This window comes from Haemaphysalis longicornis, unplaced genomic scaffold (genome assembly GCF_048455015.1).
Source record: "Haemaphysalis longicornis isolate Haplotype H1 unplaced genomic scaffold, Haemaphysalis longicornis Haplotype H1 scaffold_3, whole genome shotgun sequence".
NCBI lineage: Eukaryota > Metazoa > Arthropoda > Arachnida > Ixodida > Ixodidae > Haemaphysalis > Haemaphysalis longicornis.
Genome location: NW_027526335.1, coordinates 89,604,281 through 89,627,583, shown reverse-complemented (window position 1 = coordinate 89,627,583; position 23,303 = coordinate 89,604,281). Strand labels below are relative to the sequence as shown.

General features: G+C 48.2%; 1 protein-coding gene across 2 annotated transcripts in view; it reads right to left on the bottom strand.

Annotated features, from left to right (window-relative positions):
* LOC144174826 (uncharacterized) overlaps positions 1–23,045 on the bottom strand; it is a 40,185-nt gene extending 17,140 nt beyond the window's left edge. For both annotated transcript variants that reach the window (XM_077703733.1, XM_077703734.1), the window contains exons 1-7: positions 22,811–23,045; positions 21,153–21,578; positions 11,130–12,851; positions 10,211–10,350; positions 7,759–7,927; positions 7,224–7,423; positions 5,704–5,822 (exon numbers count right to left, since the gene is read on the bottom strand). In XM_077703733.1, coding sequence (XP_077559859.1) covers positions 5,704–5,822; positions 7,224–7,423; positions 7,759–7,927; positions 10,211–10,350; positions 11,130–12,851; positions 21,153–21,255 — 2,453 coding nt within the window. In that variant the 5' untranslated portion in view covers positions 21,256–21,578; positions 22,811–23,045. The remainder of the gene's footprint in view (positions 1–5,703; positions 5,823–7,223; positions 7,424–7,758; positions 7,928–10,210; positions 10,351–11,129; positions 12,852–21,152; positions 21,579–22,810) is intronic.
* Positions 23,046–23,303: the final 258 nt, after the last annotated feature.

Sequence of the window (23,303 nt, the reverse complement as noted above, 5' to 3'; positions counted from 1 at the left end):
CTTAAAACTTTCAAAGACCCAAATCGCAAACGAGGAACGAACCCGTGCGACGATTTTTCCCGCAGTAAGTAAACGCATCTACTGACGATTTAAATGTGTACTGATAGGTGGCTTATGCGATAAAGCTATATTGTACTCCTTTTTTTTCAAGAACGATGCGTGTATTGTCTCATCTAGAACCGTTCCTTTTTCGCGATTTTCAGGTAACCGTATTGACACAATGGAACCCCGCTTTCACGCATGCGCCGTGTGTCTAGAGATCTAATCGGAGCTTTTCCGTCGACCAACCGGTCTATAGGGAAATGCATTAGTTTTTTTGACAGAACGCCGTCGGACCCACGAAGAAAGCTTTCGCTTTAATAAGCGTACTCATCACACTTTGCAAACTCCGTAGACGTACGCCACTTACCGTTCTTACCCGATTCTAACGCACCCCCCGATTCTAAGGCGCACCCGATTTTCCTGGCAAAAAAAAACCCGAAAAAACTTGCCCCTCCGATTGTAACGCGCAAGGAACTTTGTGACCCAGACAAACGAATGCGAGAGAAACGGGCGATTTATTTCCCAAAGTAATCTCACTCCTCGTCGCTCTCCGCTGACCACAACATCTCGTCCTCGGTGCCGTCAAGCGCATTCACGATGCCACACTTCTGAACGAACGTTCAACCATGGTCGATGGGATCGTGGCCCACGCCTCGCACGCCCATCCCGCGAGCTTCTCCACAGGCACACGCTTAAGCCGACCGCTCGTTTTGAACACGTGAGAGCCGCTGCTGCCATTGCTGTTATCAAGCACGCAAGTGGAATGATTTTACGATTTGTGAGAATGCCGATAGAAAAGCCTAGGCGCCTATGCTTCCTGCGTCCGAAAAATCGTTGCTAAAAGCTTTGGCGCCATCTTGAGATGGCGATGGCGATGGGTGGAACAAAATTTCAGCTGTTTCGGCAGTTTTGGTTTCGTATCCGATTCTAACGCGCATGCGATTTTTCGGGCTACCATATTTACCCAAATCTAACGCGCACCTTTTTTCCGCAAAAATAGGCCGAAAAATCGCATGCGCGTTAGAATCGGATACGAAACCAAAACTGCTGAAACAGCTGAAATTTTGTTCCACCCATCGCCATCGCCATCTCAAGATGGCGCCAAAGCTTTTAACAACAATTTCAGATCTAGGCGCTTAGGCTTTTCTTTCGGCGTTCACACAAATCGTCAAATTATTCCACTTGCGTGCTTGATAACAGCAATGGCAGCAGCGGCAACGAAGGTGCGCCGCTTCCACGGCTTACGAGCGACTCCCACGCGTTCACAACGAACGGTTGGCTGAAGCGCATGCCTCTGGAGAAGCTCGCGGGATGGACGTGCGAGGCGTGGGCCACGATCCCATGGAACGTGGTTGAACGTTCGTTCAGAAGTGTGGCATCGCGAACGCGCTTGACGGCACCAAGGACGAGATGTTGTGGTCAGCGGAGAGCGACGAGGAGTGAGATGAGTGAGATTACTGCGGGAAATAAATCGACAGTTTCTCTCGCATTCGTTTTCCTTGCTCACAAAGTTCCTTGCGCGTTACAAACGGAGGTGCAAGTTTTTTTCGTTTTTTGCCTGGAAAATCAGGTGCGCGTTAGAATCGGGGGCGCGTTAGAATCGGGTAATTACGGTATTCTTCCAGAAAAAAGTGCGCGTTAGAATCGGGTAAATACGGTACGCCGTTGTGCAACTTCAGCGGACCAAAAGATTAAAATGGGCGCGTTCACATTCATATGTTCCTTCTGCATTCGTCGTTGACTGCGAATCCCACACGAATTATATCTTCGCATCTATAAACCAAAGTATAGCGCTGTCATTAATCCATGTTCCATAGCTAGCCATACAGCCATAGCTATTGAGCTCAACCAAGCAGCTGCAGAGCCTACGGCCTTATCCTCCTCCTGCTCGCAAAAAAAGACCGAAGCCAAGACTGCACTCTCAAGGCAGTGTATATCGTTTACTTGGCCTTGAATTATATCCACTCAAACAGCTCGGGAACTGCTTCCTGCAGAGCCCTACACGTAATAGGGCATGCGAGAGGAAGGGTGTGTGAGCGAGGCTGTCTGAAGTGGCCCGCTGCTCCAACGCAGCGCATCTCTTGTGGGTACTCGATCAAGAGATTCGTGGCACGTCGACACTGTCCTGTCAGGGGCAGCCGCACCGGACAGGGCGCCGACAGAGGCCTTTGTCTCTGCCAACTCCGTTGCGTGAACTTGTTCCCGGCAATAAATAGGCCGGCCAATCTCGATTCTATCACCACCCACGTGCAATGCACACTCTGTTATTTTACGGCGCGTTTTGCTTCCTTTGCCTTCGTGGCACTTTTTTTAACTCCCTGTGCCTTCTGGTTCCGTATATGAGACATCGCATAGTTTCGACAGCAATATCATTATTTATTTCCTTTGCTGTAATTTATCAACCGCACATGAGCTGTTTGCGCCTGCCACTATTCAGCGTCAAGCCCTACATGTGGCTAATCAAAACATGACGCACAGGTGCCGTCAGAAGTAATTGGAGCACGGGAGCTGTGGCCGACCCGCAAAGGAGCGCCGTGTAGCCTCACCGGCGGTAAACCAAAAGAGCAGAACACGCATGCGTGCCTGCCGACACCGATAGCCCCTCTATACTACTCAACTCACTTCTTTTAACGCGGCTACAAGCGTTCTTCGCAGTATGCTTGATTGATTGATTGTAGGGTTTAACGCGCCGACGCAGCGCAGGCGATGAGGCGCGCCTTAGTGGAGGGCTCCGGATTAATTTTGACTACCTGGGGATCTTTAACGTGCGCCGAAATCTCGAACACACGGGCGTTTTTGCTTTTCGCCTCCATCAGAAAAGCGGCCGCTGCGGCCGGGAATCGAACCCGCGACCTGGTGCTCAGCAGCGCAACGCCTTAGCCACTGAGCCACCGCGGCGGGTTTTCGCAGTATGCTGGTCTCGGCGATGGTGCTGATAGCAGAACCACTTAAAAATATTAGAAAAGAAAAATTGTCGCTTCAGATCCCTGCGATTGCGACGCTTCTCGAGCAGCTCGCGTGCGCTGAAAATGCGTGAAAGACGCTGCCAAAAACCGCCTCTGCTATCAGCGCCATCGCTGAGACCTGTATGCTGCGAATAATGCTAGAAGGCACGTTAAAAGAAGTGGATTGAGAAGTATAGATGGGCTATCGCCATCGGCATCCGCGCATGCGTGTTCTGCTCCTTTAGTTTACCGCCGTTGTAGCTACACGGCGCTCCTATATATGCGGTTCGGCCACAGCTCCCGTGCTCCATTTACTTCTGACGTCACCTGTACAAACCATGAAAAACAACGACGCTACAAGTGAACGTCCCGTAGTTATTGATACGGGTTCGCGCTGATTAGCTATGTTGTTATATAAGCAGCACGGCCAAATTAAAGTTTAAACAGCCTCACAGTTTCCTACGGTCACTTTGGAAGTCTGGCGGTAAAGTCATTTATACAGGCTGCCTTTGGAGCCTAAATAGGACAGCAATGTTACAAGTGTTGTGAGAGGTCTAGGGACTACCTGGCTAGTACATGGAAGAGATGAAAAAAATTTAGGGATGTGGAGAGGTGACGCAAAGGACGTGGCTTAGGTGTGCTGTACGAGCCCCGGAAAGTCGACTTCGTACTTCGACTCCGCCTTTTACGCAGTGTTAATTTACATTCTAAAATAGAAAACTGAAACCTTATGGTGGTTCGTACGTAAATTAAATAAAAATGAACATCAGAACGAGATGGCAAGCGCATAGCAGAAAATCCTTGTCGTACCAGAGCAACGACTTTATGTTTGAACACTTGAGCGTACGCAAATAAGATGTAGTTAAGCGGGACTTGTACGTAGCAGCGAAGAGCTCGGTCGAACTCAAGTATATTCGTCGCTGCCGACAGGAGAAATACAGGGCGCCAGACATACACGGACAGTGTCATCGTTGAGTCTGTGTCTACCCTTTTTGTTGTCGCGTTTGGCAAGTGAAAAGGAAACAGCACAAAACCGCAGAAGCAATGAGGGGAACAGAACAGAAGTGGAGACTTGACAAACTGCGAAGATCAACTGGACAAATAACCAATAATCACCTCGCCTCCAAAGGGGGGCAGTGTAGGCTGACAGACACTTCGCAACATTAATCGATACTGCATGCCTTGAAGATGTCGCATGACCTCTTTCATCTAAATCGGCTTACGGTGCAGCAACCTCAATCCGTGGTGTGCAGCCGCCACGACGACAGTTGGCAAGATATATGCCGATGCTCATCTTTAGCAACTTGGGCTGCTGTCATGAATGACCTTTGAAATCTTTAAAACGCAAAGCAAGAGTCTGTAGCGGCGTCTGGTGCGTTACTTCAATGGTATAGCTTGCCTTTATCGTATTCCGCTATTGGCCACTTTGCAAAGAGAAAAACAACCTTGTAGAAAATCAAATAAATGTTTAAGAGACTGCGCACAGCATGGTGTCGTGCATAGCCTACAGTTCCAGCAGGACAGGGGTATGCATGTTGCAGAAATTTAGGGAATAGAAATACGGCCCACTAAGCTTGGGAGGGTAGGGCTGGGCCACGCGGTGACTCCAAATGATCCTGTGCATGCAGCGTCGGTGTATAATACCTGTGCTACACAGCAATTTAAAAGGTGTTCCGAAGGCCGTCCAGCCAGTTGGCTATCGAGTCTCCCATTCTAAATTCATAGAGCTCCCTTGTAAGTGAGAGTTCAACGGTCAATTAAAGGTTTCCGTGTGGTACAGGTATAAGAGACGGATATGGTATGGAACAGGGGTATTTGGGAGAGAAGAGGAGTGTACTTTTCCGTCCTCCGTCTGCCTTTGATGCAGGTAGTTTGTCCTGTTAATAGTAATAGTATTCGCATGCCCGCACGGTGGAAGGGCACCCTGAGTTTCCAGATAAGCTCAGATGCTCGGATTGAAGTAATCGCGCAGTGCGTTTACTGTTTTAGAAACATGAGGAGTAGATCGTCAACTGTGTTGAGCTGGGCTTGTTGTTTCAATGCGATTGTCTTATGAGAAGCGAGCGTTCATTCAAAGCTAACTCTGAGGCACAGATTAGAGGTGTTTGAATAGCTTTTAGATACCACAGAAAATACTTCGCAATCACCTAAGTGTCTGTGAATCTTCCTTTGAGAGTCGCTGTCAGAAAGTGTTTTATTTTTTTTTTTTTTTTCAAGGAAGTTCGTCGGGGAATGGCCTGCTGCTAGAGTAGAAAAAACATACCAGCTAATACGGAGTAAGTAATTTAAAAAGGGTGCGGACAACGGAACACCACCTGCGTGAACCGCGTCCTGTCGTTGAAACGGCGGTGCGGTGGAGCCAAGCGTGCAAAACCACAGATAAAGGCAAGCAAAGTGGCGCCAACTTTGCAAGAGAGAACGGACCCTCCGGAAAATGCGGCCATATAATGTCGTTAGCGACACAGCAACTTAATTAACTTGTTTTTTGGTATTTAACACATAGGGGGAAAAAAGACAACACCGCAACACGGCTCCGTACCTTAATTTTGGGGAAGTTAGTTTTTACCGCGTTTCACGTCCAAAGTGATCATGATTAACCCGCTTCCTCTCACATACGTTAGCAAGCCTTTAATGATTCAGCGGCGCTGATGGCGCGGCTGGTGGCAGTAATCACAAAATGCAATGGTGCTTGATAAGAGAAATTAGCATCACTTACATGGCTCGGTTTTCAATTTCGACAGGAGGCGCCGACGGAACGTGAATAGGACTCGTGAAGACGTCCCTGTAGGTCTTCTCGCCAAGCCCGCCAAATTTTCCAGGTGATTCTTCGAACATCTTGAAAAGCAAGCCCATTTCAGATCGCTTGAAAATGTGTTGATTGAGTTTATTTTCGCATCTAACGAAAGTAATTGCAGTAAGGAAAATACGTCCTGTCCACGACACCAGATCACTTTCATTCTAACTGAATCAGTTGCTGAAAAACTTTTAGATACTGTACTGCCCCCCCCCCCTCCCCCTGGAGATATGAAAATATTCACGATTTCTATGAGATCTTGAGTATAAAGTGCAATGCGTCAGGTATTTCGTACTTATGCGAAAGCATAAGCGAACTTGGTAAGTCAAAAAGCCGGCGTCGAGGAAAATAGACACCCCACAAAATGGCCGCAAGGCTCAAAGAATAAAACATGGGTTAAAGAATGCTCCGAGAAGCGCCAAAATTCTCAGAGAATCTTCTATTACACGGTAAAGTAATTGAGTAGAAAAATTGGGAAATTTCGGCTCGGGAATCGAACCCGGGGCACCCGGATTGCTCGGCGAGCACGCATCTCCAACACCGCCACACCCAGATGATTGTAGTTAGTTCCTGTATAGGCTTCACAGACTTGTGCGCCTGATTTCCATGAGTCGCCGCACCGACGGATCCACCGGGACAGGAGAGACCGCTTTCAGTGCTGAGCACCGAACTCCCTTATCCAGTTGTGCGCAGGTAAGCGGCTGCGGCTGCCGACGCACGCGCCGACTTTGCCCCGCAGCGGCAGCCGGCACGGCGGCTCCTACATGCATGACGGGTGGCTTTCCCGCATGTTCTTGTAACTCAAGATGGCGGATGGAGGCGCAACTCTGCTCCTTTAGGGCAGCTATATACACGTATTTTAGATGTAGCGGAACACAGGTGGCAGCGGTGGCGGTGATAGGACGCTTGCCTTTTTGCACGTTTTCTGTTGCCTACCCAGACGAGCTGAAGAGCTGCTGCCATGGCTGAGGAGCTGCTCGCGATTGACAACACGGGACTTTTGACAGGGGGAACTTTTGAGTGAAATCAGACGCTCGAGCGACAGCACCATTTGCTGAAATTTTATTGTTGGCAGCGTGAATCAGTAAATGAAGCCCTTTGGAGAGAAGCTTAACCAGAAGACTGTCGTAGAATATTGTATGGTCGGGAAGATAAGACAAAACTGGTGGGTGCGCGGGCATTCACCATCAGCTCACCCAGGACCAAATCCTATGGTGTACCGGGAAACACCCGGAGGGGCTGATTTTTCACGCGGTCTCACGGGATTTGCTCTGCGCACCATTATCCGCAACGTTTCCGGGTGCGCAGCCATTCATGTGAGACCGTGTGAAAAATCATCCCCGCCGGATGTTTTCTGGCGCCCCACAAGAATTGGTACCGAAGTTTTTTTTCCTTTCTTTTGTTCGATGCCAGAAAACAATGCAAATAACAAGAGGGCTCGCCTTGCGCCTGTTTTCCCGGCCATATGAGCGGACCGAGCCGGGGTCGCTGTAGGGACTGCGGTGGATTTTGGGGCGGCAGCACTTGCAGTACAAGATCAGGAATAGCACCACAAGGACGAAGATTGCCGCCAAGACCCCCGTCACTATCCAGGCGAGGCGTGAAACGGACGACGACTCCGTCTTGGTTGGCTTTACGTAGGCTGGAACAGAGAAGACAGGCACAACGAAAATAATGTTGAACAGCGTGAACTGTCGCTGCTTGTTCTTTCGCATACAAAAGTTTCGAACAACCTGTACCCGCCGCAAGAAGCCCGTAAGCGAGCGCCTAGTTGGCAGCAAGCCGGAGTGTCGAGAAGAGCTCACAGTGGGCCTCCTCGATTATCAGTCCCGGATCGTCCACGGACTGCCCATGACGCGATCTCGATTTTCCCATGCATTCCAATGAAACTTCGGGTCCGAGGGTAGTACTCGGACTGCCCGCGGTCCGTCCAGGACGTGTAAATCGAGAATGCCCAGTAGTGCACTGCACACTCACGCTCAGCCTTGGTGACCACCTGGTAGCCGAGCAGGCGGGACATGTCCGTCTCGTTGACCCCGGTCATGGCGTCCACGGCCGTTTCCACCGGCACAGGCTTGCCTTCTTGCGACAGCGTGTACACGAGGGACATGAGCTGGTCCTTGTAGTCCACGGACAGGTTCACCACCTGCCGACGGTGTACGGTGGGGAACTTGATAACGATTTGCACAAATGCATATGCTATACTGTGGCCGGAGTGTCAATAATCACAATGATTCAGCGCTTGTAAATGAGTCTGGGAGCTGAGATTGCGGCGGCGGGTACTTGGGCACGCAAGCCAGGGCGCTCGGAGGTGCGGCCGCTTCTGCTCCATTGTGCCGCCACAACACCAGCACAGTCTCTTGGAGCCACGTAATTCCCAGAGCGTGCAATCCTACACTGCTTACGAATAGACGATTTGTTAAATTCTTGGGCGTCTTAAATTTTTTCTGTTTCTTTCAATCAATCAATCAATCAATCAATCAATCAATCAATCAATCAATCGATCAATCAATCAATCAATTTCAGCAACACCTATGTAGGGGACAGTGGACAAAAAGCTCCCAAATGGGCTTGACAGGGTCCACGACCCCGCGTACAAGGCAAGCGGCAGCAGCGCTTTGCTGTCAATATAAGTATGTACGTAATTGAGCACATACGAAGAGGAGGAGGAGGAGGAGGAGAAAAGCGAAAGGAAAGGACGAGAGGTTATCCAGGCTTAGAGCCCGGATTGCTACTCGGCACTGGGGAAGGGGTGTTCAGGGGATAAAAGAGATGGCAGGCGAAAAAGGGGAGATAGGAGCGGGGTCGCGCACACACTTTAGTCCCTTCGTGGGCACTAGAGTCTCTCAGCTAAACCTGTGTCCTTCATAAAACGCAGAAGGGCTTTTGTTGCCTTCTGCGAAGTCGATTGTAGGGGTCTTTGTCCTATAAAAGTCTCTAGCTTGAACTGTTGATTGTCCAATCTTCTGAGCTCGGCTGCCAAAACGCGTCTTTCCGATGAATACTCGGGGCAACAACAAAGCATATGGTCGATTGTCTCTTCAACCTCGCAGGCGTCGCAGTGGGCACTACTGGCCATCCCGATGAGGAAAGAGTAGGCTTTCGTGAAGGCCACTCCCAACCACAGCCTACAAAGTAAAGTAGACTGTGATCGAGTCAGCCCACACGGGAGACGAGTCTGGAGTAGAGGGTCCTGGTTGTGGAGGCGCGGGTGCACAAAGTCCGGTGTATTCCATTGAGTAATGGAGGTCCTCCGCGCGAACTGGCGAAGCAGCCTAGCGGCATCAATCCTTGCAAGCAGAAGCAAGATGGTCCTTTCACTGCCATGGCCTGTCCGGGCAGCTGCATCAGCCGAGACATTGCCGGTGATTCCACAGTGACTTGGCAGCCACTGAAATACAATATTATGGCCCTTTATGACAGCCTGGTGAAATAATTCCCGAATTTCTGTCACTAGTTGGTGCAAAGGACCGTAGCGTAGGGCTGCTCGGAAGCTTTGCAGGGCGCCTTTGGAGTCGGTAAAAATGGACCATTTTTGGGGAGAAGCTTCCATGATGTATTGAAAAGCTTCACGGATGGCTGCAAGTTCAGTAGCCGTCGAGCTCGTCACATGGGCGACACGGAATCGAATCTTGGTTGATTCTGATGATGGTATAACCACCGCACCTGCCGAGCTCGAGGACGTCACATAACCGTCTGTGTATACATGCTTCCAGTTACAATACATGTATATTACCATACAAATCTCATCGCAAGAAGATACATACACGCGTACCAATAAACTTTAACAACAACTCAGGCTGGAGACAAAGCACAACTGCAAACAAGTTATCTAAGAAAAAAGAAGAAAAATTACACCAAACATATAGCTATACAATCATTAGACGACAAGTGGGTATCATTCGCACATACTAATATAAGGCGTTGGGCCACTAACAGTGCCATAACATATAAATTAGTTGGACATTTTATGCCATTTATATAAGAAATTATTGTTCCCCGGAGAACAGTTTATTTTTTGACAGAAGCTACGGCGTAATACATTATTCAGTATTTATGGAGAGCGCTGGCATTTCATACTTCGATTAACAGGCAATACAAAAAAGCGAAATACAATCGTTGTTCCGAAAAGTAAGATTCATACATATCTAAAATGCAAGCCAGTTGTGTTCATACAGAAAATGTACTCGTAAGCAAAAGGGTTTGCTGCTCGTATTACGATTGTTCCTTTGCGCCCTGCAAGACGGTGCTAGCAAAAACATACGTTTGTGTTCAGCGTTCCATCTAGGACGAATCTGGCAACTGTTCTTAGAATCAAGATAACTTCGGTGTGAGGGCTGACCTTCACAGGCGCTAATTACAAATTTTACTATGAAACCATTCAGGCAGCGCAAATTTTCTTCCGCTGCAGCTGGTGCTCTTGGCTTACCTGCACTTCCATCGACCTCCCGGTGTAACGCTTTCCCCGACGTGCCGCCTGGCGCTGCGCGAAGGCCTTTTCGTACACAAACGCCAGGTTCCTGGCGAGCCTTTCGGTGTTTGAGTGATTGTAACGCTCTATGCGGAGCACTGGAAGAAACATAGGTAAAGACAGATACCAAGTTCGGCGGGACGTTCTTGTGTTACTGACAAAAGTGCGTTTATCAACAGGAAATAAAAGACGCCCGTCTCTGGGAAACAGCATGGTTCAAGCTCCATTTATGCTTATTGATTTGCGCCTTCCACTTGAAGAGTTGTGTCCGTTTCAATATCGCCCCTCAGTGTGCTCGTTAAACGTAAGCATGAAAAAGAATGAATTTGCAGCGATGCGTCATATTATGTGCGGGAAGTGCGCGATATAAAATGTATTGCGTAATTAAGCAATGAAAGTATAAATTACACCTGCAGGAAAGGTCAGCTTGGGGCAGCTTATGGACAAAAGGATGTGATTTCGGAAAGCGCACGCACATATAATGGCACCACGCATGTCGTAGAAGGCGAACTTTAGAAATTATCACGGCATATTGGGAAACACACAATATTCCCTGACGACCGGCCGAATTAATATCTCGAGCAAAGTTTTCCTGAATGCTATGGCTCGGTTAATCTGTTGATCGATTTGTACTAGAATTAAACCCCTGGTTTTCAGCTTTATGTGCCCGTATGGGACTCCGGTGATCGCTACGTCATTACGTATCCTAATAACATGTTCACGATTATGCTTACAAGCAGAAGTGGTTAAACAATGGTGTATACTAAGTAAAAACGCTTACGCAATACTCGAACATTCCTTCGTGTGGGTTCAGCTATGGTAGAACCACTTAAGCCAAACCGTATTTCAGTAAGAGTTTCAGCGCATTTCAACGTACCTGTCCTTATCCAATACTTCATCTGATCGTTCAGGGCTTCGGGCGACTGCTCTTCCCCGTTGTCCAGGTGTCCGAAAGAGTTGAAGACAGCGGTCGGCCGGACACTGGACGGAGGAGAACTTCGGTCCCATTGCGGGGGAGTCTCCGTCTGCTGCACAAACCATTTGGACATCGTTGACAGGAACCAGTCTGTCTTTCTCGTTGCCGGAGGACTAGTGGTGAACCACAACAGCCTTGGCCGGTTTGACTCCACGCTGCTATGCCAGTGCGCCTCGGATGACTCCTGGCGACTTTTCTCGAGGGTCCAAACGTCAGAAGGGCCGGACGTGTAGGCGTCGTCATCTGTCATTCTCGTAGGCAGTAACTCTGTGCTGAAATAAGGCGATGCCTCGCGTCCTAAATAGGGCGTCACCGTGCTCGCGAGGTTTGGTGGGCTAGTTGCTGTTGGCACTATGGTTAAGACTGGGGGATGAATGGAAGACTGCGCGGCCTTGAAAGAGGTTTTTTGGTTGTACTGATTAGACGTCAGGTCGGACTTGTAGCTGGAAGGCAAGCCAAACGTGGAATTCGAAGGATTCAAAGCGCTGGTCTGTTTGCTTATGGTTCCTACAGGGTCGCTGGGCAACGTAAACGACGTCTGTTGGAGTAACTTTGAAGGCTTTGACGTATTAGTCGGTCGTTTTGTTGTAACAATATCTTCTATGAGAGGAAAGGACGTGGGCTGGAGCGGGCTCCAGGGAGTCGCAATGCTATGCGGCTGTCTTGTAGCCGTAACAGAACCACTTGGTGACGGAATCGGCGTACTGTTTCGTGAGCGTAAGGCAGCCGAAGTGTTTTCTAGCTGCCTTGTCGTAATTGCAGTTCCATTGAAAGGCTCAATTGGCGTGCGCTGTAGGTAGTTCAGAGGTGTTGAAGTGTTGGCCAGCTCCATTGTTGGGGTAGAAGAATCACTTTGCAAGGCAATCGAGACGGGCTGAAGAGACGATACAGTGCTGTTTACACGCTCCGGATTACCTGTGGGCGAGGTGTTTTCCCCTTCCAAGTCTAGAAGAGTCGCATGGTTCGACTCTGCCGCTGAATTACTTATTTGGCCTGCTGAGTCATAGGAAAGTGAAGGTGTCAAATCAGCCGGGAACGGAGACGTCGCTGGCTGGGAGACGGGTAGCACACCACTGTCCTCATAGATCGAGAATGACGGGAATATTGACTCCGGCACCAATGACGAAATGCTCCCTGAAGTAGTCGTTGCTGAAAGCGTCACCATTTCCAGAACAGGGGTAAATTTGCTCCTCACGACATTGGTAAATGAAGTCGTTTGATAATCGGGCTCAGGAGTTACTGGAGTTGCCGTTGTCTCCGGTGAAGTGGCAGACGGCCCCAGGTAAGGCAAAGAGGATCGGGACAAACCCCAAGTGTTGATAAACTCCAACTCGGAGGAAGCCACCGATGGTTCTGTGCCGTCGCTGAAGTCATCGTAGTCCATAGGCGTCGTAGACGTTGGCGGCTGAGCGGGCCTGCCGAGGACGACTGTAGACGAGGCAATGGCGTCGTCGGCGTTGAGGCTAGTTTCTCCATCTCCCGAGCCTTCGATGAAAGCCTGGGGCTGACGCTCTCTATCGATGGTCCACTTTCGAAATGTATCTTCCAGTGCGAAACTTGAATGGATGTGACCCTTTCGGAACCATGATCCATCGCCGTTGTTTTCTTCTCCGCCTAGTGCATCTGTATATAGGGACGAAAAAAAATTAGACATTTGCAAAGTTTTGAGAATTATAGGGCTACACTGATGCAAGCAATATCAAGAGTCTTTGCAAGAAAGCCACTCTTAGCGTACGCGTACTTGTTTCTCTGTGCAATCACATTAATACATGCATAGATACATCAGATCTTCCAAAACAGAGATGAGTCTCACACAATATTAAAAATATCTTTAATGATTATGTAGTTCAGTACTTCTTTCGGAATAGAAACAAGAATGACCTCGATGGTACATAGATTTGGAAATATTTAAGTAATGAGCTTGGTTTATCATTGCTTAAAGAAAACCACTTGGATGTCCGTTCAGTATTCTGAAACGCTTAATCTGTGGGCCAACAAAATTACATAGTGAGCCGAATTCAAAGCATGCGACTGCAATAAACATCTCCCATAAAGCTCGACTTCCCTTTACATGAGGGTCGTTTGTGACGTTTGGTAAACTTTTTTATCGCCCGTGGCTGGTGTGGTGATGTGTTAGCTGAAAATTATCACCAAGCATATCACGAAGAAGTACGGTGGGGTTCATATCTGGGCTATACGTTTGGAGCGATCATGTCAACACTCCTCCTAATAATGGTATCAAACAAGTTTGTGATAATAAAACATTTTATAATGCTAGGTGGCTGCCCCGTTCAAAGCCGGTTTCGGTGAAGTTCGTGTGGGCAGTGCAACATTGCGGAACACGAGTAATTTTTTAATGAACTAATTTCCACGCATAAAGCATGGTCTGACACCCCCAGTTGAGGTCACTAGTCCATACAGCGAGTAAAAAATGAACAGCATTTTCCTGCACCAAATTATAGTGTGAGAATCTTAAATGAAACAGTGCACAAAATAGTGCAAGAAGAATTGCGCATAAAAATTTTAGTGTCATTCCACTCCGTGAAGGTGGATGACCAGTGAGGCTGGCTGTGGGTTATTATTTTGTCATATCCTTTCGCTCAAACCGCACCATCACGCTGGCAAGGGCGTCCGCAGAACTTTTTGCAAGGGGGGGCATCCATAGCAGGGGGGGGGGGGGGTACTGTTGGATAGCACCAAAAAGGAGCTATTGGTGGTTACAACAAGTACAAACAGCGAATTAGAACCACACTTGGGGGATATACATTGGATTTTATTGCCGAACAAAGAAATAAAGTTAATAAAGGAAATGCGAAAAGTTACTGTCTCTTTGTAAAGAGTGGCCAGTCTCGCTGCGTGAGGGTTCTCGACTCACGCCAACTGATCACCAGCACACAGTACAATACTTTCACATACATAGAACTGCACTCCGTCAATCTTCCTTGAATAGCAGCTGTAGTCGCCTCGGGTTTTTTTGGGCAAATTGCGAGATGACATGTGTGAAGTCTGTTGAAATGGCTCACGGAATAAAGATACTTCTCGCCTCCCTGATTTTCCAATGCACTACAGGCGTACAAGCGTTTTGAGGGGCTTATTTATAGGTTTTGTTTCGGGGCTTGGGTGGTGCCGACATTTCGCAATTTCGAAGGAAAGGGTGTACAATGTGATGGGATGGCACGGGAGGATGTTACACTCTCCCTGCCAGGTGTAGCGGTGAAGATTTTTTGCTAGACATAGCTGCAACTTTGTCCGAAAACTGAAGTTCTTGCGGTAAGACTGCATAAATCTAGAATTTAGAAGAAAAAAAAACAAAAAAAACGTCAAACCTTTCAGCATTGTTCGCTATCTTCAATAGCCAGCACAGGCAGTCTGTTTCACTGCCGTCACATGATCGGCAATGTTAGTCAGTGTCTAAAGTGCAATGTTGACCGCAGTCCTGATAGGCGTTCCGTACGGATACGCAGGACCTGAGTGTGCTAATCATTTGAGTAGCGTGTATTGTTGCGCTAGTTGGTTCACATGCATAATTAAAAAAAACTTTGCGCTAAAGCACGGGACAAAAGAGAGAACGTCGGTGTCGTGCTCTCCTCTCTTCCGTCCTTCAGGGTAGTTATTTTACTTATGGGCCAACCAAGCTGTGCAGCTTTTTTGTAGATCATAAAAATATCCGAATTTCCAAGGGGGGGGGGGGGGGCAGTTGCCCCCCCTTGCCCCCCTTCCGGACACCCATGCACGCTGGGAAAGAGGGTAATGAAACTGTTAGTAGACTTCACTGTGCAGCACACAATGTGGGAAAGCCAGCTTTCAAAGTTAAAGCCTGCATCAATCTTCTTAAAGTCCGCTTCGCTTCTAAACACGAACGCATTGCCGGGAATACATTCTTTAGGTGCAATATACGCAAGCTTATATGTAAATATGAAACGCCGGGGGCAAACAGGCGGCGGAAGGGAGAGGGTGGGCCGAAGTGTAAAGGAGTGAGTAGGCTTCACTGTGCAATACACAATGTGGAAAATCCAGCTTCGAGAGGTCAAGCGTACACCGATTTTAAAGTCGGCTTCATTTCTAGACCTAAAATCATTGCCGGAAAGACAATTTTTCGTGGGATATATGCGCCATAACATTAGGATATGGAGCGCCGGAGGAGAACAGATGGCCGAAGGGAGAGGGTGTACCGATGTCAGGAGGGAGCGGCTTTTCTCGTCCTACGGATGCAAAAAATGGGGAGTTAGCTTATACCTGCTCCGCTGTAAAAATGTTTGGGCGGGACAGGGGCAGGTGCTGTTGCTTCTGGTGCGAAAGTGCACGCGAAAGGACATTTTCCTGTCATGCGTGGCGATGCTTAATCGCTATACGAACGACTCTTTGGGTCGATTTGTGACTGCGGTCGTAACATGGATTCTCCTCTGCACACCTAAAAAGAAGCTGCAGTCAAAGCAATGGGCAGGGTAGCTAAAAGCTTTCCAAACAAAACCAAGATAATTTTGTCGTGTGAGTGTTTAATTACCGCAAGGGCATCCAGGGCCTAAGAGCACCAGAAAATGTGTGCAGTCATTCCATGTTGTGTTAACGGCTATAATATGGCTGCCATGAATGCGATACGGTGTGCAGGGCCCTCACTTTTAAACGTGAAGACGGTTATAATGAGCGGTGAAAACGGCAATGGCTAGGCGCTAACAGTTCGAGTAGCCTCAGAACATGTTCCTTGCTCCAGCAAGGGCACGCTCTATTCGCTGTGCCAACGCGTAGTAAATGCCCCTAACTTGTGAAGGGACTAAAAAAACTGGAAGGTCGGTTGACTTAGTGTGTAGCCCTCAACGAAGACTTTGTAGAGAAATAACAATAAAACCTTTTTAGAAGGGAAAGGTTTCATTTGTATGTTTTAAGAACTTATTAAACAAAACACGTATTTTTTTTCTATTTTTGTACTTTGGATTTCCCCCGCAAGTATTTGCCTGAAGAGGCGACTGTATGCGTACATTCTGATGCACAAAAAAGTTCGGGAAGATTTATTGGTGCGTCTCCAAGAATGCTTGAGCATCTTGGAGATGCACCACAAAGTGTCGACAAAGCCGGGCAAGGGACGTGTTAGGCAGGGGCTGTGGCGCGAACGCATCGCTACCGCAGCCAATTCCTCTGCCGGCTCGGGCCTGCCGGCAACCCTGCCCTGCCCTGTCGTTCTCTCTTCTCTCGACATGCCCCATCTATAGCTCATTCAATAATAATACATAATTTATAAAGTATTTACTACAGTACATAATGCTGCAGTACGCACATACTACATACGCTTTGTGGCAGTAGCCTTTGTGGCGTTAACGATGATAATTATTTTGTTGTTACAGTATTTTATTTAGCGGTGGTTTACCACATGGAGAATACATTGGCCAACTCCGTTGACACTATCTGGTTTTTTACACAAAACCAAGCAGTGGCCAAAAAAGGTTCGCGATCTTACTTGTCTTGTCTTCCACCCGCCTCCATAACAGGTAGCAAGCACTCTTGAAGACGGCGCCCGAACAGCATTATTCAGCACAAATAATGCTGGATGTTGTGGTCTATGCCTCAACAAACAAAAGTAAAGTGCCTGCTGCATATACCGATTTATTTCGATATCAAAGCGAGCCATGCGTGCTTCTAGTCGCTTCTTCTCATCCGTCTCCAACGAGAGGGTTTTGATCTCAATGAGGCAACACGCAAGAGCGCGCACGTCACTGCCCGGCCGGGTGCGTGGTCATCGAAAGGGAGCGAAAGCGGAAGTGAGTGCGACGAAATGATTGCGTGTCCTGGGGTCATTCACGCGGGGACCAACCGGACATGTCCCGCTGCCCGCCACGGAGCCTCCGAGTGCGCTCACCTGCCGCCCACCGATTGGGTATCGCGTTCCCTTCCTCCTCCGTGTTATCTTTTCGGACTTCCTCCCTGTCGTAATGCAATCAAAGGCGCCGGGCGCGATCTAATGATGGAACACGTTTGTTTAACAGACTACATCAATGCTCGCGGATAGGCTATACCAGTACTTCAAAGAAATGGACTGCTGGAAGACCAATATATCTTTTACGTTTACGCTCTTCTAGTAAAATCACAAGCGTAAAAACTCTTATTCAAGCTTCATTTTTTTTTTATTTTAGCGGTTACGGATTTTGTTTTTTGTATGGCAGCGGTATCTATGAACAGTTACGGACTGGTGCAATTCGTTGAAAATGAGCCTTAATGTAAAAAAATCAGGGAAGCTTGCACTCCAGCGAAAGACTAGAATGGCGGAGCTGTTGTAGGTGACCACTGCCGGACACATAGTTAAGCTTCAGTATCATTGTTTATTTGCATAGTTGCGGGGCTAGTAATCGTCGTCATGTGCATCGAAGATGTCGTCGTCTTCTTCGCGGCGAGTGGCGGATGCAAAGTCATCCTCAGCATGCATTGTAGACTTCCATCGGCTCTTCGTCATCGACTCGAGGCAGCGGTGGCGGGATCTGCAAGTCGTCTAGGGAAGGAGTGGCGCACTCGAAGCCATGTCCACAATTATCCATAATAGCTTCTAGAGGATGCGGCGGACGCGGTGACATCTCCCAAGTAGGGTCTTTTAGACGCTGCCGTGCGAGGGCTCTTATACGGTACCGAGCGCATATGTGTGGCGACACGAACACGAACGAACGAGGGGAATACGCTATGACGTGTTTTTCTCGTTCCGAGCAAGTGTTGCCGCGATTGCGGCGAACGCTGGACGGTTTTTTTTTTGTTTGTTTGTTTTTTTTTTGAGGGGGGGAGGGGAGGAGGGGAGGGGGGCAATCTTGGCCAATTTTTCTAAATGGGTATGCCCTCGGGGAATGGTTTGCAACACGGGAATTGTAACAACAGTTACGCTGTTAAAAAGTGTACCCAAATGACCAGAGCACGTAAATAAGGCACTCTTGATTTTACGCACAAACACGAAAATACTGCATTGCAAACTGTAAACCAATCTAAACATCTCGGCGTAACAATAAATTCAGGTTTAATCTAGAACATACATATTTGAAGTATATATCATCAGTGGTGATTAGACGACTATGGTTGCTAAGGCACCGATTAAAACACTGCAGAAGTAAAACAAAACAATGGGCATACACGTCTTTAGTACGGCCATTATTGGAATATTTAGATGTTGTGTGGGATCCCGATACGAAACCAAATATACACTGCCTTGAACGTATCCAAAGCAAATCCCTCCGGTTTATTTACAATGCATATGGCAGGCATGTTTCCATTACTGAACTCCTCAACCGATCAGGACTTCCAACCCCAGAGGCATGTCGGAAACTACGCCGCATAACACTTTTGTTCAACATTGTCAACAATAACTTAGAAATAGACTTTCGCAGGTATATGCAGCTTAACACATCACGTCAAACTCGTCAAAAACATGCTTAGAAAATTGAAATGCCCCGTACAAAAACAAATGCTCACTGGTTTTCTTTTTTTTTACGTGCTATATCCGATTGGAACGCAGTGCCACAAACTGCCACTGAAATTTTAACCCAGGAATCATTCTTGTCGGCTATCAACTCGTACTTGTAACAAACAGAGCTAAGTTCTTTCCGCAAGACGGCAACCAAAGTTATCGCATTCCGCTGGGTAAACATTTTGTAATAACTTGTGCATGCTATCTTGGAAGCCGAAATGTGCCTGCCCAAGAGTATTGGCTGTGGTGTTACGCGCTATTTTTTTTTCTGTTTTGTACGTACATTTTTTGGTACCCCGATTTTATACCTACAATTTTCGCTGTAACATGCAATTTGTCCGCTGTACCACAGTGCTGAAGGCATAAATATATAACCCCTCCTGCCTTAGCTGCCAACAGGTAGCTGGTAGTGTGTAATAAATAAATAATAAAATAATAAAATAGATACGTGACATTTGGTACTTTCATGGCAGCCAAAAAACACCGGAGAGGTTGTGTTAGCATGCAGTCGATAATTTTCACTGTTGTAGCCGCAGTTTTGTGTATCCTGCCCATCGCAGTACTACGGCCCACACGCCTTCGCCTGCCCAGTCTGCGACTTCGTCATACAAGACGTGAATCAAAAACATCCTATTTAGAACTGTCCGGGACTGCATCGAGTCCACCTACGGCCCCTTTGTGCAACCGGTCTCCCCCCTGGCCTCCCTCCTGACCTTCACTGCTAAGGGCATGGACCATTTCACCATGAACTCCTCAACTTCATACACGGTGCCAATATGTTCGTGCACCTATGAACACGTTCATCTATTATGCAACAGTCAACCTGTCAAATTTTTAAAAAATGTTCACCCTGGGCCTTGCGCTGGCTGTAAGCTTTGATTAGAGAACACCTGGCGGCTTGAGATTCAGGCCCCGGACCGTTCGTACCGTAAGAATTTACAGCCTTTGTCAAAAGTGTCTAGGCCATTCCAAAAGGTTAATAAGCTATAAAAATATCAAAATACGAGCTTAGCTTTCGAATGAGGCCTAAATGTTCTATGCCCCGAAGCTCGGTGAAATCGTCTTCCTTACTGACATAAAATAACTCGGCCACACTTCAACGTTAAGCTTTTGCTTTGAGGTCTTTGTGCACTAGAACCTTTTGGGTTGCCATAGAAAATCTTTACAAGTACTGTACGTCTAGCACCGCTCCTTACACCAAACCCCGTTTCACCGTTATCGTTATGTGTATGCGAGCAGATTCTCTTTCGCTCCCTCTTTATCTCTCTCATTTTGGTTGCTCTGGCTCCTCACCTCCCGATACGGAATGAGCCTTGCCCCTGCAGGGCTTTACTGGAGCTTCACACAACCCTTCGCAAACATTATTCATCTAGTCATGCTCTTCCACAATCTCCCAGCTGCGAGAGTTACAGGGGATACGGCCACAATACTTTCGTCTGGGCAGGTTAAAGTAGAATACATGCACATACACCAAACCATGTGCGCACAATTCCGGATCGCGGCCGACTTTGCTGCTGGTTAAACTTTGGGCCGCTATCACCGAAAATTTTATTTACGTAGGGAAAAAAGGAAAGGGGAAGAATCCGCTGTCTGCAAACTTTCAGGACAATTGAGATAGGGTAAATCAATACCAGCTATAGTTTTTTACAGGCAAATTCAGAACCGGAATTTCAAGGGCCGGAGGGGAGTGAGATGGGCAACGATTAAAAAATAGAAAACAAATAAAATGGGATAAGGCCACTTCCCTGATTTGGCGTAACAATGAATTAGCCCCAGCAGTCTCAAGTGAGTGCCTGCAGTTGTCTCACTGCACTGCATTCTGGGGAAGATAAAAAATAATGGGCCCTAATAAATCTAAAGTATGGAAAGGCGAGAGAATGGTGTCTTCTGCTCACACGCAAGATCAAACGCATAAAGTGTGTCTCTCTCTAGGGAGTGACGAGCCTGACGTTTCGTAAAACAAGCGAAAAAAAAAAACATGAGGACGCGAGTCAAACAAAGGACAACACGCTTGCTGGACTAGCAACGAAGCGTATATCGGAAGAATGATACATCCTACGGTCAACAGAACACTACGCACGCGCAAAGCCTTTAGCACAAAAGCACGAAACGTCAGAATGCACCAACTGGCCCAGCAGGATACACTTCTGCAGTGATGAGCCTTCGTGCAGATACCCGGATGGGCGCTTGTCGTCATTTTGACGCCCAAAAATGCGATTCGGCCCCTGTGCATGCTTACGCGGGCATATGGCTTCTCCAGTCGGTGGAGGTGAATCAGCGTCCAATCAGCGCCTTCCAGATCAGGGTATCAAGGGCCCGAGTGAAGGAGGAAGTTTGATTGCTCCTCGAAACACAGTATGAGCAAGCAAGGTAGATGACTTATCAACACCTTAAATTATCTCCAACCATATTTCTAGCCCCTGATTAGTCTCTCAGCTGTGCAAGGCTGTTTGGAGATCGCATGCATTGCTGTTGACCTCCGCACGTACCTGTTACAAAGGATGTTCCAAGAAGAAACAAGAGGACCAAGACTTTGGCCGAGACACTTTGAGTAGATGCGCTGCGAAGCGTCAGGCGTTGGATGACGCCCATGGCGGACGCGGCGGTAGCAGCAACGGCAGCAGCACACAGCGGTAGATGGAGAACAGCGCGGCTCTCTCGGGTCGGCGTAACAGCAACGGCGGCGAAGCTGGAGCCGTGTTCGCCGGTGGGCCCCAATTGTCCGCTCGCCGCACCCGGACGTTCATTGCGCTTGTGAATGCGCTTCCCGGGAAAAAACCGCAAAGCCCGCGCTGTCAAAGGCACGCTGGCGTCCAGCGGTCACTCCGCTGTTACCGCCGCTGGTCCGACGTTCCTGGGCACCCACGCCTCCTCCCACCGGCTCCGGAGTCGAGGTGTCGTCGCCCGCTGCTGCGCTGTGTTCGGGCGGCACATTAGGCCACTTCGGAGAGACAGGTCTCGGCGCATTTCTTATAACAGTAACACCTTGGCACGTAGTGACTGTCAGCTGGCACGCCAAACGGATGTTTTAATTTACCCGCCTCCTGCGGCTCACTGAAAAAGCGCTCTGCATACCTCAACGCGACGGCGAAAATTTGACTCCCATTCGCGACGGCTGTTTTTTTCTTTTTCTGGTAAAAGCGACCACCACATAGTGTGTAGGGCAGGGGCGTAGCGAGGGAAGGTGTTTTGATGTCAGAACACCCCCAGGAATTTTCGAACCGCTGTGTTCTCTCTCTCTCATTTCAATTATTTATTACACAAAATATTGTGGAAGGCCACACTGTGCAATACACAAGTATTTATTACACAAAATAGGCCAATTTGCAGCCAGACGTGGTCTGTCGCGAGTAGTGTGACGAAAGACAGCCCCGCCGAAGACTCTGAATTGTCGGTGAATAAAAGAAGTGCTTGGAGTTAAAGCAACCCGTGTAATCTCCTCCTTCATAACCCATTTTCCGCAACAAGTGGCTGGCTTTAGCCCTCCCTTCCCCAAATAAATGTTTCACCACTGCTACCCACGCTATTTACACATAGCATCGGTAAATTAAAATGAAAAAAGAAAAATAAGAAGAGCATTGGTTTCTTGACAAAAAATGGTTCCTCAGCGCCCTGTGTGCCCCCCTATTTTTAGTATACATTGCAGTGAACAAAACTAGCCCTCTGGCTTTATTAAAGCAGAAAAATGGCTACGATATTGTTCGGATGCAGGCTCTCCTTCTTTCTGTGTTTTTACCGGTGGTGTATAAAACCCCCCCAAAATATTTCTGGCTATGCCACAGACGTTGGAGATGTCGGTGAGCTACACCTGGGGTGCGAGGTGCACGGGTTGAAGCACGCCTCTCAGTCCTGGCGAAGGTAACTTCGGAACGTGAAACCCAAATTTTAACTTTTTAAAAAACTGGGAGTATGTACACTTGGTTGTAAAAAAAAAAACTATTTGCTACTCTGTACTGAATACGCGGGCTTACAGCGTGACCTCAGTACCTGGTAGGTAACCTTACCATGAGCCCACATCCGCTACATTGACGTACACCATGCGCAAGAACTAAGCCAAGAAAATTTTGTTAAACTCTTTCTTTTTGTTAGAAAGTGACGGCAAAGTTCGTTGTGAGGCTGCTTGAATTTCAGAATGCAAAGTACTAACCTGAGCGGTATCATACCCTGCCCACTCGTTTAAGCGTGTCCACGCGAAGAGAGTTCGGTAAATCGATCCTGGATCTTGCGGTTGTCCGTCGTTGTGCGAGCTGGCGAAAGAAGACGACGCGTGCACATGGTACAGCGAACACTTCCTATCAGTTGTTCACATTCCTGGCGTTCGCCTTCTGTCTGCCGTCCGCGCGAGAATTCGTGTCTCAGGAATGCGCATTCGGCGCTGTGACTCCCCGTGCGTGCGTGTGTGTGTTTTGGAACCCCGGGAAAGCTGTCGCCGTAGCAACGGACGCCGGGCGCCGCTCGTGGGCGGCGAGTCGAGGGGCACGTGCTTCGCGTTGCTTCCGCTACCGTGGTGACAAGGACGACAGGAAACGCGGCGGGAACGTCCGGTACTTTGTTTTTTGCCGGGTGGGCGTTTAGCGTTATGCATTTCGGGCTCCGTAGCGTTAAAGTAACGGTCAAGCGTCCGACTCTCTGTATTTAAT